Source organism: Aulonocara sp. 'chitande type north' Nkhata Bay, linkage group LG15 (assembly GCF_057382095.1).
Source record: "Aulonocara sp. 'chitande type north' Nkhata Bay isolate Kocher_YH1m ecotype deep benthic linkage group LG15, A_spYH_male_GT1.1, whole genome shotgun sequence".
NCBI lineage: Eukaryota > Metazoa > Chordata > Actinopteri > Cichliformes > Cichlidae > Aulonocara > Aulonocara sp. 'chitande type north' Nkhata Bay.
Window position 1 is genome coordinate 25,180,060 of NC_141358.1, and position 13,209 is coordinate 25,193,268.

The 13,209-nt window shown below is 40.1% G+C and overlaps 1 protein-coding gene across 3 annotated transcripts in view; it reads left to right on the top strand.

The window, feature by feature from the left end:
- Positions 1-8,287: 8,287 nt before the first annotated feature.
- Positions 8,288-13,209, top strand: part of senp6a (SUMO specific peptidase 6a) — a 29,717-nt gene continuing 24,795 nt past the window's right edge. For 2 of the 3 annotated variants that reach the window (XM_086265160.1, XM_086265162.1), the window contains exon 1: positions 8,288-8,426. In XM_086265160.1, coding sequence (XP_086121286.1) covers positions 8,396-8,426 — 31 coding nt within the window. In that variant the 5' untranslated portion in view covers positions 8,288-8,395. Of the gene's footprint in view, positions 8,427-11,337; positions 11,703-13,209 lie in introns of those variants that run through there. The other variant, XM_086265161.1, reaches the window with a different exon arrangement.

Consider the following 13,209-nt stretch of genomic DNA (forward strand, 5'->3'; position numbering starts at 1 on the left):
ACACTACAACGGCAGGGAATCAAATCCCGCAGTGCCAGACGTGTTCCGCTGCTGAAGCCAGTGCATGTCCAGGCCCGTCTGAAGTTTGCCAGAGAGCACATGGATGATACAGCAGAGGATTGGGAGAATGTCATGTGGTCAGATGAAACCAAAGTAGAACTTTTTGGTATAAACTCAACTGGTCGTGTTTGGAGGAAGAAGAATACTGAGTTGCATCCCAAGAACACCATACCTACTGTGAAGCATGGGGGTGGAAACATCATGCTATGGGGCTGTTTTTCTGCCAAGGGGACAGGACGACTGATCTGTGTTAAGGACAGAATGAATGGGGCCATGTATCGTAAGATTTTGAGCCAAAACCTCCTTCCATCAGTGAGAACTTTGAAGATGAAACGAGGCTGGGTCTTCCAACATGACAATGATCCAAAACACACCGCCCGGGCAACAAAGGAGTGGCTCCGTAAGAAGCATTTGAAAGTCCTGGAGTGGCCTAGCCAGTCTCCAGACCTCAACCCCATAGAAAATCTGTGGCGGGAGTTGAAAGTCCGTGTTGCTCGGCGACAGCCCCAAAACATCACTGCTCTCGAGAAGATCTGCATGGAGGAATGGGCCAAAATACCAGCTACTGTGTGTGCAAACCTGGTAAAGACCTATAGTAAACGTTTGACCTCTGTTATTGCCAACAAAGGTTATGTTACAAAGTATTGAGTTGTATTTTTGTTATTGACCAAATACTTATTTTCCACCCTGATTTACGAATAAATTCTTTACAAATCCTACCATGTGGATTCATGGATTTTTTTTTCACATTCTGTCTCTCACAGTTGAAGTGTACCTCTGGTGCAAATTACTGACCTCTGTCATCATTTTAGGTGGGGGAACTTGCACAATCGGTGGCTGACTAAATACTTTTTTGCCCCACTGTACATAAACTATGAAGTAGTCAACAAAAAACCGAAAGTCATGCTGATGTGTGTCTGTCATCCAGACACACATCAGCAGGTCTAAAATCACTCTGGTGTGCAGTTTAGATCCCATTTAATTCAGGTTACGTCAACGTATGATTTCGAATTTGTTTCTTAGTGAGATCACTCAAAAAGATACAGATGGATTTGTGTGAGACTTTTACAAGAACTGAGTTAGTTCAGCTTAGAAGTTTTAATTTTTGGAAGATGGAGAAAAACTGAAAACATCTTCTCAAATACATGTCAAACTGAAAGAGTTTAGAAAGTTCTAATCCAAATCCAGTCATGACCCTTTGAGATGTGGGAACTTATTTCATGCCTTAAGAGGTATGTAGTCTCACACGTGTTTGTTGGTAAGATTACCTCAAAGCAGGTGGAGAAGAGAACCTATTAGACCTTTTGGTGCAGACCTGGATCTCTTTCTTTAAAGCTCAGAAGCGAGGCCTTGACTCTAATGGATGTCTGAGTGCGCTCTGCAGACAGCAAGGAACGTCCGGTCCAAATGTGGCCCACATCGGCAGCTATCTCTGGGCCACGTTCACGAGTCTGACTCAAACCAGCCATACTGCCACCTGATGTGTGGATGCACTCATCTATAATTAGCTTGCATGTCATAGAAGTTACTTGCTAAAATAAATGTCTTCTGCTTTCCTTATATAGTCCCATGGAAACACTGCTGCAATGGAACAGGGTCAGTGTAAGGTAACGAAGGGTTATCTTGAACCTTGAATCATGCAAAGCAACTTTCGTGGAAATAAGAAGAATAGGTTGACGTTAACATTATCACTGCGAGTGGTGAGATATTCCAGCACAACAAATCGAACAAATCGCTGGTAAGTTCAACACAAGACGCTGGTGGGGAAAGTGTTAAAGATGCTGTGGTTTATCTTTGCATCATGATACTGGTACAGCGCCGTCGCTCACTCATTCGTCACACCCAACCTTCCTCCTGCACTCACACAGTTTGGTGCCACAGCTCGTGTTTTATCTGTAATGTTCCATTAATTTGAACCTCTGCGGGGACCGCAGATGAACGAGAGAACTGCTGCCATGTGATAATCATCTCACTGCTTCCACACAGAGGAAGGCAGTGACTCAATTTACTGTAATGAGCTCTGAACATCACTGTGGATAACCAGGGCTGCAGAGGACTAAATATACTTCAGGTGACTGAGGTAATAACCTTTTCTTTTTTCACCTGAGGAGGAATAGGATCGTGGCAGGACAGCTGGAGATATCAAAATTTGCTGGAACATTTTTTGGGAATTACATTTTTTAATATCCTTCAAAAACAGTTTCACAGTAAGGTCCAACCAACATGAAATGACACCAACCGAAACTCACTGATCATCTTGTTTTTCTTAAACTAGCACACGGATACATTATGCAGTTATACAAAGAAATTTTTGCTGCATTTTACACATTTATAGCAAATATTTGCTTAGAAAACACAATGTTGTGTATATTATAAGCAAATATTGCTTTGCTTTGGGTTAAAATGGTATTGGTCTCAAAATAAAAGATAAAATATGTGGTTATAAAACAAAAAAATAAACACTTAATGACTTGTAAGGCCGGGTCCACAGGACGGATGATGCCACCCCCCTTGTTTGTTCAGACTGAGCTGGCCAGGAACAACCACCAGGACTGGCTTAGTCTGGGTTCCTCACCGAGGCCCATCTTGCCTTGGAAGACTCTACCAGGGGGAAATTTCCCACGACATCATATCTCCAGGGAACACTCAGGCACACAAGCCACTGCACCATCATAGGATGGTGATTAGTACAAGCTCACAGTACAGATTCTGCTTCTCCACATCAGCTGTGGTGGTTTGAACATCTGACCCACATACAAGGCCTTAAAAAATCAGGCCCCATCTTATCTTAATGACCTTGTAGTACTATATCACCCCATTAGAGCACTTTGCTTTCACACTGCAGGCTTACTTGTTGTTCCTAGAGTATTTAAAAGTAGAATGGGAGGGAGAGCCTTCAGTTTTCAGGCCCCTCTTCTGTGGAACCAGCTTCCAGTTTGGATTCAGGAGACAGACACTATTTCTACTTTTAAGATTTGGCTTAAAACTTTCCTTTTTGCTAAAGCAAATAGTTAGGGTTGGATCAGGTGACCCTGAATCCTCCCTTAGTTATGCTGCAATAGGTGTAGGCTGCTGGGGGATTCCCATGATGCACTGAGTGTTTCTTCTTCTTTAACTATGTGTTAATAGACCTCTCTGCACTGAATCATACTTGTTATTAATCTCTGGCTCTCTTCCACTCTCTTCCTGTCTTCCTTCTCTCTCCCCAACCAGCCGTGGCAGATGGCCGCCCCTCCCTGAGCCTGGTTCTGAGGTTTCTTCCTGTTAAAAGGGTGTTTTTCCTTCCCACCCAGTGTTTGGTCATATGATTGTTGGGTTTTTGTCTTATGTATTATTGTAGGATCTACCTTACAATATAATGTGCTTTGAGGCAAATGTTGTTGTGATTTGGTGCTGTAAAAATAAAATTGAAATTGAAATTGTCCAAGATGCCCTTTGGAAGCCTCTTAGATGAAATGCTTGGGTTTGTTCAGCTGGAGAGATTAAGTCTCATGAAATCAGTTCAACAAAAGCATCAACCATGCCTTCAGTTCACTGAACATGTAATGAGCTCAGGTGATGTTGTATGGAAACCACAGGCATTATGCTTTAAAACCTCCTGTTAGTGATCCAGTCAGTAAATTCTTTTAATTAGTTTCATATTTTCTGTTATTTCATTGGGTGATATAAGTTGCTCTTTGTCTGTCCCCTCACCCAGACAAAGAACTTTATCTCAATCTGCCTTTGAAGACCCTGCCAAGGACAAATTGCCTCTGACAATATACACAAACCCCTCCACTCCAATAAGGTGGCGATTCACAGGGGGGACCACCCTCCCCTATGGTCATGAGTTCTGGGTAGTGACTAAAAATTAAACCGTAGGTACAAGTGGTTGAAATTAGTTTCCTACTCTCCCTTAGAGATAAGATTAGGAGCTCAGTTGGCTGGGACTCACAGCTTCAAGACCCAGAACTCGCTGGAGGGATTACATGTCTTGACTGGCCTGGGAATGACTCAGTGAGCTGGAAGAGGTGCCCGGGGTGAGGGAAGCCTGGGTTTCTGTGCTCAAACTCCTGGATGGATCTTCTGTCTTTTCCACCACTCATAAAACAATTAAAACAGTGAACTTGTTTTTAAAATGTATCATCATCTTCAGGTTTATTTCATTTCTCTCATTAGTCATCCATGATAACGGTTGTGTTTGATGTGTAATGCATTAACAGTACATATGATCTGTATTGTTAGGTTGCCTGGGTCGTCGACCCAGTGTTTCGTGTTTTTGGTTGTTTGATTTTGTTTATTTTATTATGTTCTAGTTTTCTTTGTCTAGTGGGTTAAAGGAATATTCCAAGTTTAGGTTATCTGAGTGGTTCATGTTAGGTTGTTTATTCCTTGCATTTAGTGATTAAATTTTACCTCTCTCAGTGTCTAGCCATGTCTTTGGTTCAGTCTGTGTGTTTCCTGTCTACTTTGATAGTCCTTGTCCTTTGTCAGCTAAGTCTGCTTTGCTTCATGTGTCTTGTTAGCTCTGATTTGTCCAGGCTGTGTTACCAACTTTGTGTATTTAAGCCCTGTGTTTTCCTTGGTCTGTGTCACAATCTCCATCATTCTAAACTGTGTGTTGTGTCTGCCAGCCTGCCTGTTTAGTTATTTGTAGTCACAGTTTAGTTCGTTTTCTGCTGTGTAGCAATAAATCTAAATTTGAGTTCACATTTGCCTCCTGGAGTCTGCATTTTGGGTCCATTCCTGCCTGCCGCACACAGCCCTTGACACGTATTGGTAGTGCTGGGGTAGGTTTCTGATGGTAGGTTTAGAAGCAGGACCAAAATCAGTTTCTGCTTTGCGCCCCATAAAACCTTGGGCCGGCTCTGGATCGATGAAAGGCTGGATGGAAGGATGGGCAGCCTTTTGCCTCTTTTCCCTTCATTCTACTGTTTAAATTTCACAGAGGAGAGGTCTCACAGTCACGACATTTATTTATTTTAATTTTAAGAGGGTTGTAAAGTTTATTTTGAAAATCTATTAGTATTATAGTCAAATACAGCTACATCTTTAAATCTGAAAACGAGGAGTTTAAAGTGCCTCTGACTGTATGTGCGGCAGAGTGTGAAATCACTGTGCAGGAATTTTTGCAATGACATCATAATTTGTCTCAGATCTATGAGGAACATCGCCATCTAGCTATCGTCGCCGTCTCTTCATGAAACTACAGAGTGCACAGCATGAAGAATAAAAGGGGAAGCGGGAAATCTTATCTTTTGACCTATCAGGATAAATCATTAATCAACACACCTGTCTCTGACAAGAATTGTTAGAGAAATTTAAAATGAAGTCATATTTTTGTCACATTACCTCAGTCTAGAAGCTTTTCTTTTCTTAAATTCTGGTTTCAGAATTACAATCATTTTATTTTATTTTGTTTTGTTTTGTTTTATTTTTATTTTATACTGCCTTGTTTAAAATTGGGATACCTGCCGGGTTTTTTATTTTATTTTATTGTTTTATTACTAATTCATTACTTTTATTTTTACTAAGTGGTAATCTGTGAGTGAACATCTATAAAACACGGATTCAGGATAAATGCCTTTTTAAAAAAAGAAAAAAGTTGTATTTGCTTATGTCGATATATGTGTAGGTCAGCAGTCGGCCAATTCACAAATAATGGAAAGCTGAACATCCGTAGGTTACTTTCAAAATAAAAGTCAGCCTATTAGTCATTTGGTGTTTCAGTAGAAGTGATCAAACGCGTGTAAAATTAAGATACGTCTCTTCATATGCATGTAAATACACTTAATTGTTTTTCTTGTACATTTTTTGTTTACAAAAATAACAACTGAAACTTTATTTTATTTGAAAAATCAAAATTCAAGCAACTCAAACTCACCTGTTTGAGTTAGTGATATTTTAATGATAATTTTGTGACTCAAATTTAAAAAGAACAACTGTACTTGACCAGAAGCAAAAAAAATCTGCAAACAGTGGTTAAAGAACTAATAACACAACCAGAAAGCCACAAATATGATCTAATCTTCACTTTTACATGTAATTAAATGTGTTTACTTGTAACCTTTCTTTACAAATGTACATCCACACCCAGAGACAGGGTCACAAAGTCTGCAAGTGCTTTAGTTAGAAGCTCAGGTCATGATGACACGCAAACAGAGGCAGAACTTCAGCAGCAGCAGGCAGCTACACACACACACACACACACACACACACACACACACACACATGCATATGTGTGTGTATGTATATGCATATGTGTGTGTACTTGTGTGTTTTGTTTAAGATAACAAAGAAAGAAAGAAGAAGAGAGTAAAGCCTGAATTTCAGCACAAGAAAGGATATTTTTTAAATTTGGAACTGACTAAAGGCTGAATAAACTTTGTCTTATAGCAATCTTTCAGTCCAACATGTAGTCTCAATCAAACATAACCACACTGAGGTATAAAGACAGACTTCAGCACGCCAGAATCCTGTTTCACAAAGCAGTGCTCAGAAGTGCTTGGCTCATTTGTTTGTTAAATATTGGAAAAGTGAAGTTTGTTTGCACCGGTTTGGCCAGAAGCGCAGCTAAGGGGTGGCCATGGGTGCCTCTGACCCTGACCCCTTCAAAACAAAAGCATAAATCATGAATAACAATTTTTATAGAATGTTGGGATTATAAAGAGACTTCTGAGAACTAACACAATGAAAAGAAACTTGGAAAATGCTGGCCACCTCACAATGACTGGCCTGTTATTCGGATGGAAGGTCTTAGAGCTTATATCTCACAGCAACTGCTCTTGTAGTACATTTAAATTGTAATCTTAGAACCTTTATTGACACCTTTAAACTTTAGCAGCTCCTTCAGATTTTTTATTAATGTAGATTATATAGAAAATACATAAAATAGGCTATATGAACTACTGTATGTAAATATGTAAATATACTGCTTGGTCCACAGTAATTTCCAGCAGGGAAAAATCTGTTTATGTGCCACCACCAAAATAACAAATGATACGACTCTGGCCACCCGTGTGACACCACAGAGTTATACCGCTTCTAACTGAGGAACTGGTTTTGTAGAGCCACTTCTGCCTAGAAAACTGAAAATACGCAGGCTTTATGTGTTTGGCTCAAAGGTTTCTTTTATAATGTAAAACTCAAGATAAGCCAGATGCTTAGTTAAAGATTTTTGAAACTCAGAAATTCTCTCTTCCTTGGTAGTAAAAGAAGACAGAGAGCTTTAAAAACTATCCAGGAACTAATCTCTGTCACATTAAGAAAGAAAGAAAAAGTGTTTTTTTCATGACACTGCGGTCGCGGGAAGCACTGCGGGAAGCGTATCTGTAACCGGAAGGTCGCCGGTTCGATCCCTGGGCTCTCTGTCCTGGTCGTTGTGTCCTTGGGCAAGACACTTTACCCTACTTGCCTACTGGTGCTGGCCAGAGGGGCCGATGGCGCGAAATGGCAGCCTCGCTTCTGTCAGTCTGCCCCAGGGCAGCTGTGGCTACAACCGTAGCTGCCTCCACCAGTGTGTGAATGCGAGAGTGAATGAATAGTGGCATTGTAAAGCGCTTTGGGTGCCTTGAAAAGCGCTATATAAATCCAATCCATTATTATTATGAGAACTCTTGGTGGCTGGCCAGGGTAACATTGGTGAACGTTGGGTGGAAAATTGATCAATTTGTGTGGTGTTTTTGGAAATGTGTTTCCACAGCTTCAGTGGAAAATGTAATGTTTTCATTGTAAAATTACACAGTTTGTCCTCAATAACCCTAATGTTTTGGGGTTTGTTTGTTTTTGTTTTATTGTAAATTTACAGCTTTAATCGTACAAATTGTTAGTGTTTTCCTGCTGAATTTTACACTTTTTATCTTCTAAATTTACAAATTTATTCTAATTTTTTTTGTCATGACTTTGGCACTTTTTTGTAAATTTACAAAAATGATTTTAAAAAAATTAATGTTATCTCATAAATATGTATTTTTTTCTGCTAAATGTACTTCTTTAACTTTTTTTTAATTTAAAAGAACTTTTCTCGTGTTTTCTCGTGAATTTCTTTTTTATTCTGTAAATTTACAACTTTAAGCTTGAACGATGTGAGGTTTTTTTTCCACAGAAACAAAAGTTGTTTTTTGTGAAATTCGCATCCTTTTTACGGAATCGTGTATTTATTTATACCTAGTACACCGTGGTGACTATATTCCATTTTGTTTAGAATATTTTATTTTGAAAGCATTTACGCACACTTCCGGCACCGAGGTGAATTTCTGCAGCCTGAACTCCGAGCTGATCGTAGGCAGCAACATATCTGCTCTATTGAGTGCGCTGATGAGCAACACTATCATCCGAGGAGGATCATGGACTAAACATGGCCCACAATAAGAGCTTTTTCTTTGAAGGTAAGCCGTGACACTCTGCTCCGTGCTCCGGCCGCCCAGCAGCTTTTTTACCCACACACAGAGGCAGGTTCTGGCCGCTCTGGCGTTGAACACCATCGGTCCAAATTACGTGTGGAACACCAGCGAGTTATGGCTAGCATTAGCTCGCTGTTTAAACACATTTATCCTCACACACACGGGGTTGAACTGAGCGCTGCGAGGCCGCGGGCACAGACACACTTCGGGGCCCAGAGGGGGAAGTTGAGACACGTGCAGTCCAGTCCGGTTCGGTTCAGTTCTGCGGGCTTTACTGGACTCTGGGCTTGCACAGTCTGAGCTAGCGACCCCCTCGTTAGCGCTGACGTTAGCTGGGTTTGCAGTGTTCAGCGACAGGCCTTCCTGTCTCTGCTTGGCAGCTAGCTCTAACAACACGTTAATACAACAGGAGAAAGATGCAAAAACACCCGAGTGACACACAGAAAAGCGGCGAAAATGACACACGCAGCGCCCAACCTAGCAGGGTAACACCAGCCCAAGATGTTAGCATGCTAACTGTAACATTAAAAAAATGTAAACATTAACCCACCGTGCTTTCTCTCTGCCCTTCAGCTTAAATTCAGATTGAAAATTGAACTCTGAAGGGCTCCCGTCACTCACAGCCAGGTGGTTTACATATGTCGGTTAATGCCTTGCTCACCGGCTTTCTTAAAACCACACAAAACAGATTTTATCTGAAGGTGGTGCCAAGCAGTTAAGCTGTCTCCTCATGAAGCAGCCCTTTTTTTTTCTTTTTTCTTTTTTTTACCCTGGAACAAAAAATAAAACGTATATCTTTTTGTTGTTATTATTGGGGGCATTTATTTATGTATTGTTCAGCCCATCCAGTATGTTACATATGGCCCGTGAGGTTTGCTGTTATCTTTTTCTCATTGAAAAGACTGAGGTTTAAAAGGGATAATTACATTAGTGAATAATAAAATTCAGATAGACTCAGCAAGTTTATTTTGGTCGATTGTTGAGAGTTAGGAGAACATTTCATAAAAGCCAAAAATCACATTTTAGTCCCGCAGGCTTGGGGCATTGTTTTTCTTGGCTCGTGGGCATTCAGGGGCTGATTGGTCATGTTTTACTGGGCTTGGGATATTACACCTGCAAGCGCAGTTGGTCTGAGCTACCTTTTTGTTAAACAGAAATATGTGCTGAAAAAAGTGGATTTTTCCAGCTTTTGGGGACGTTGATGAACAAAAAAGGCCTTGTTTTGAAGTAAATGAGGTCAAAAAGCACCCTGCTGGTGATTTTCCTTTATCTTTGGGAGGCAGCAACATTTTCTGTTTACAGGGAAAACCTTATTACTGTTTCGATTAAAGCTTTGCAATCAATCAAAATTCAAACTCAACTGGCTTCCAACAGTGATTAAAATAAGATGATTAACGTTGTTCATCTTTAGCTCTTCTCTGAATCCTCAGTCAAACTCCCATAAACAATGTGGCAAGTTCATTTAAGCTTGAGCCAAAAATGGTATTTAAACCAGATCATTTGTTTTTAAATGATTTCATTTCAAGAACTCTGTCAAGGAACAACAAACATATAATAATAACTTTATTTTGTGTAGCATGATTTAAAACTCTCAGCTAAAAAGTGCTTTGGTTTGGATTAAAAATATATTTAACAAATATATGTAAATTATCAGTGTTTCAGTCATTGTTAGATATACACATACACACACACACACACACACACACACACACACACACACACACACACACACACACACACACACACATTAGAACAAAAGCCGTAGACAATGGACAAAAGAATAAAGAGAAGCTAACCTATAAAATAATTGTTTAGTTCTTGTTAGTAGCCGAGCTACAGTGTTAAGGACCAGTTGAAGATGAGCTAAGGAGGACTGAGAGATGCATGTCAAACAGACAGTAATCGAAATGGGAGAAAATTAAAGCGTGTACTGGAAGTTTCAGATTATTTGGTGTCAGTAAAGGACTGATTTTAGTGATATTCATTTCATTCATTTAAGAAACAAAGACTGGATAAGCCTTGAGATGTGAGCTTTAAATTTGCACTTCTGGTTAAAAATGACAGCAAGGTTCTAAGTAGATGATTTGTTGGCGAGGGGGCAGAAGAACATCAGTTTTGCCAGGATTGAGAAAAAGTAAATTTGAAGACGTTCAGTCGTTAATGCCAGTGATTGAGGTAGGAGAGTCTCTTAAGGTTGTTTGGATTAACAATAAATTACAGCTATGTATCATCTGCATAGAAATGATGCAAATTGTCTTTGAAACTGTCCTGGGGTAACATATACGAGGAAAACAGTGTTGTTCACATGTGAGGGATGCTGATGACAACCTTAATTTTAGTTCTGAATTTTTCTTTTCTTCTTTCACTAGTATGATGGGGGAAAAATGTCAGAGATGCCAAACCAGTTCTGTAATCTGTCAGTGAGTTTGGTATGGCCAGAGATGTTGAAGGCTGCAGATAAGTTAAGATTGGGCCTTCATGACTCCCAGTTCATTCTTATCTCATCCTGGACCTTCATGCAGCTTCTCAGGTCTTTCTGTATTGAGTTAGTTTTTCAGTCTTTTAACTGCGACCTGCTGGGGGTACATTTAGATGGGGCAGGGTGGCGTTTTTAAAAGCAGGTGGAAACCCTGACCTGCTTTTTGTGCAACTGAACAATGGAGTTGGGGTATGCATCTGTTGACAGATGGGAAATCCAGAAAGTGCTGCAGAAGTAGAACAAAAAGTTTGAAAGTGCTCAGATCAGTGCAAAGACATTTGTTTACACTAAAAACAGCTTTAGTTTTAATCTCTGTTAGTGCAGCTTTTTGAGACTGTGAGTTAACTACCCCACAAACTGTTGTAATTCTTTTTTTTATTTAAATACAAATATAGCCTATATTGTAATTTAAAAGACTAAAACTAGCACAGAAACAAAAAAAGATCTAAACTGAAAAGAGAAAATCTGCAGGCATCAACTGAAGCCCAACTGGCCTGAAAACAAACTCAAAATGAAATAAAAATTAACGCAAATACTAAATACAGGTAAACGTAGGAAAATAGAGTTGTTAGCATCGATACCCCACCTGGCTTTTTAAATCAAGATCAGAATAATATTCCCTCCCTTCCTGCTTAATCTGGGAAATGTCATGTTCTTAAAAAAAATCTCAATCTTAGTAGAGGAATTGCAAGCGTTGTAACCCTGAAGCTGCAGGCCAGGATTTGATGTCATGCTGTGGATCTGTAGAAACCGATTTCAGGACTGTGCTTGAAGTGTTTCAGGTGAATGAACTGGGTGTTTATTATGGGGGGAGGAGGGTCCCTCTGAGCTCATTTATGATTGATAATAAGCTGTCAGCTGCTCAAACATCTGTTTGGATAATTCCTGTGTGACAAAGATGCTTCCCAACCCTCTATCGTGGATTTGTCCTTCAGGAAATCTACTGTTAGACCCCCTGCAGTCCAGATAAATGAGCGGAGTAAACCTCAAAGAATTGAAACGGCCTCGACTCCCTGTTTTCTGGGGCATTTGTTGTGATTTATGAAGCTGGGAGACGGAGCCAATGTGAAGCTTGCAGAGTGTGTGTGCGGGGTCGTCTCTATTAGCTGGAAGAGATAGGAACAGGCTCAATTAGGTTTGTGCAGGATTGAACTAGATGAGAGGCAGCTGAGGCAGGGGAGCTCTGGAAGAGTAATGTAATATGTGCATTTGAATTTTAGCTTCTTTTTTCCCCCCTAGTCATTTAAAAAGACCCATAAAATGGATAAGTCACTAAAAATAGAGCAGTGTTTTTCCTTACAAGATGAAAATATTCAGCTGCTTGTCTCTCCTAATCCTGGCCTCAAGTTTTATGCGGGACACTTGGGGGGCAGTGGCCTCAGAATTAGTGTTTGTTGGCGGTAGAGCTTTAAAAAAGCATGCCTGTATGAACCAAGGGGACCTAATTGTTTAGCTGCTGGGCCTGCAGCCAGACGGATAACCTGCATTAACATGATGCCATCAGTTTGTCCACTTTCTGATCCCCTAGATGGAATAAATCAGCTGAAATGCAGCCTGTTTAATAACTGTTAGGTTTGTTTTTTCCTGGTTTACTGAAGTAAAATTCTTCCACCTTTTGAATTCCCTGCTGGGTGCTGTGGTTTTGAAATCCGCTTCAAAGTAAATCGGTTAATTTTTGGGGGGAAACAGGAAGTCAAGCGTTTGTGGCGACATCCAGCAGATGTTTTTGCATTGGTATTTGTCTCCGGTGTTTTTGTTTTTGGTCAGTGATTCAAACTAATATGCAAATTTTAAAAATATTTTTCTCCCTTGAGGAGGTTTAGGGACACACAAACACCAAAATAAGGTATTAATTCCTAAGAAGGTTGCATGTCACAGCATGACAGAGAGAAGGCGCGAGTTTAACAAAACAAACACAAAGGTGAAGAAAAACGCGCAGCTGACATAAAAGAAGCTCCGTTCCCCTTAAACTTAATATGGGTATTCACATGTTTAATGAGACTTCGTGGAGAAAGCTGGACGCTGCTTGAGGCTTAAGCTTCTTGTTAAAGGATATAGTGACTGTTCCAGGATAAAAGATGGCTCTAAGCCGGTTACCTTTCTAACCAGCAGTCGCTTGTTTTCAAAATGCCACCTTTCTGAGAAAAATTTGAGCTATAACTCAGTTTTCAGAGTATGTACTGTATTTTTAAAAATGTGTTCTGTGAACAGTAAATCTCTTTGAAAAGCCTCCCAGATTCTGTTTGCCAGGCTGCCTGGAAAAACAGATTTTTATTCATTTTAAATATG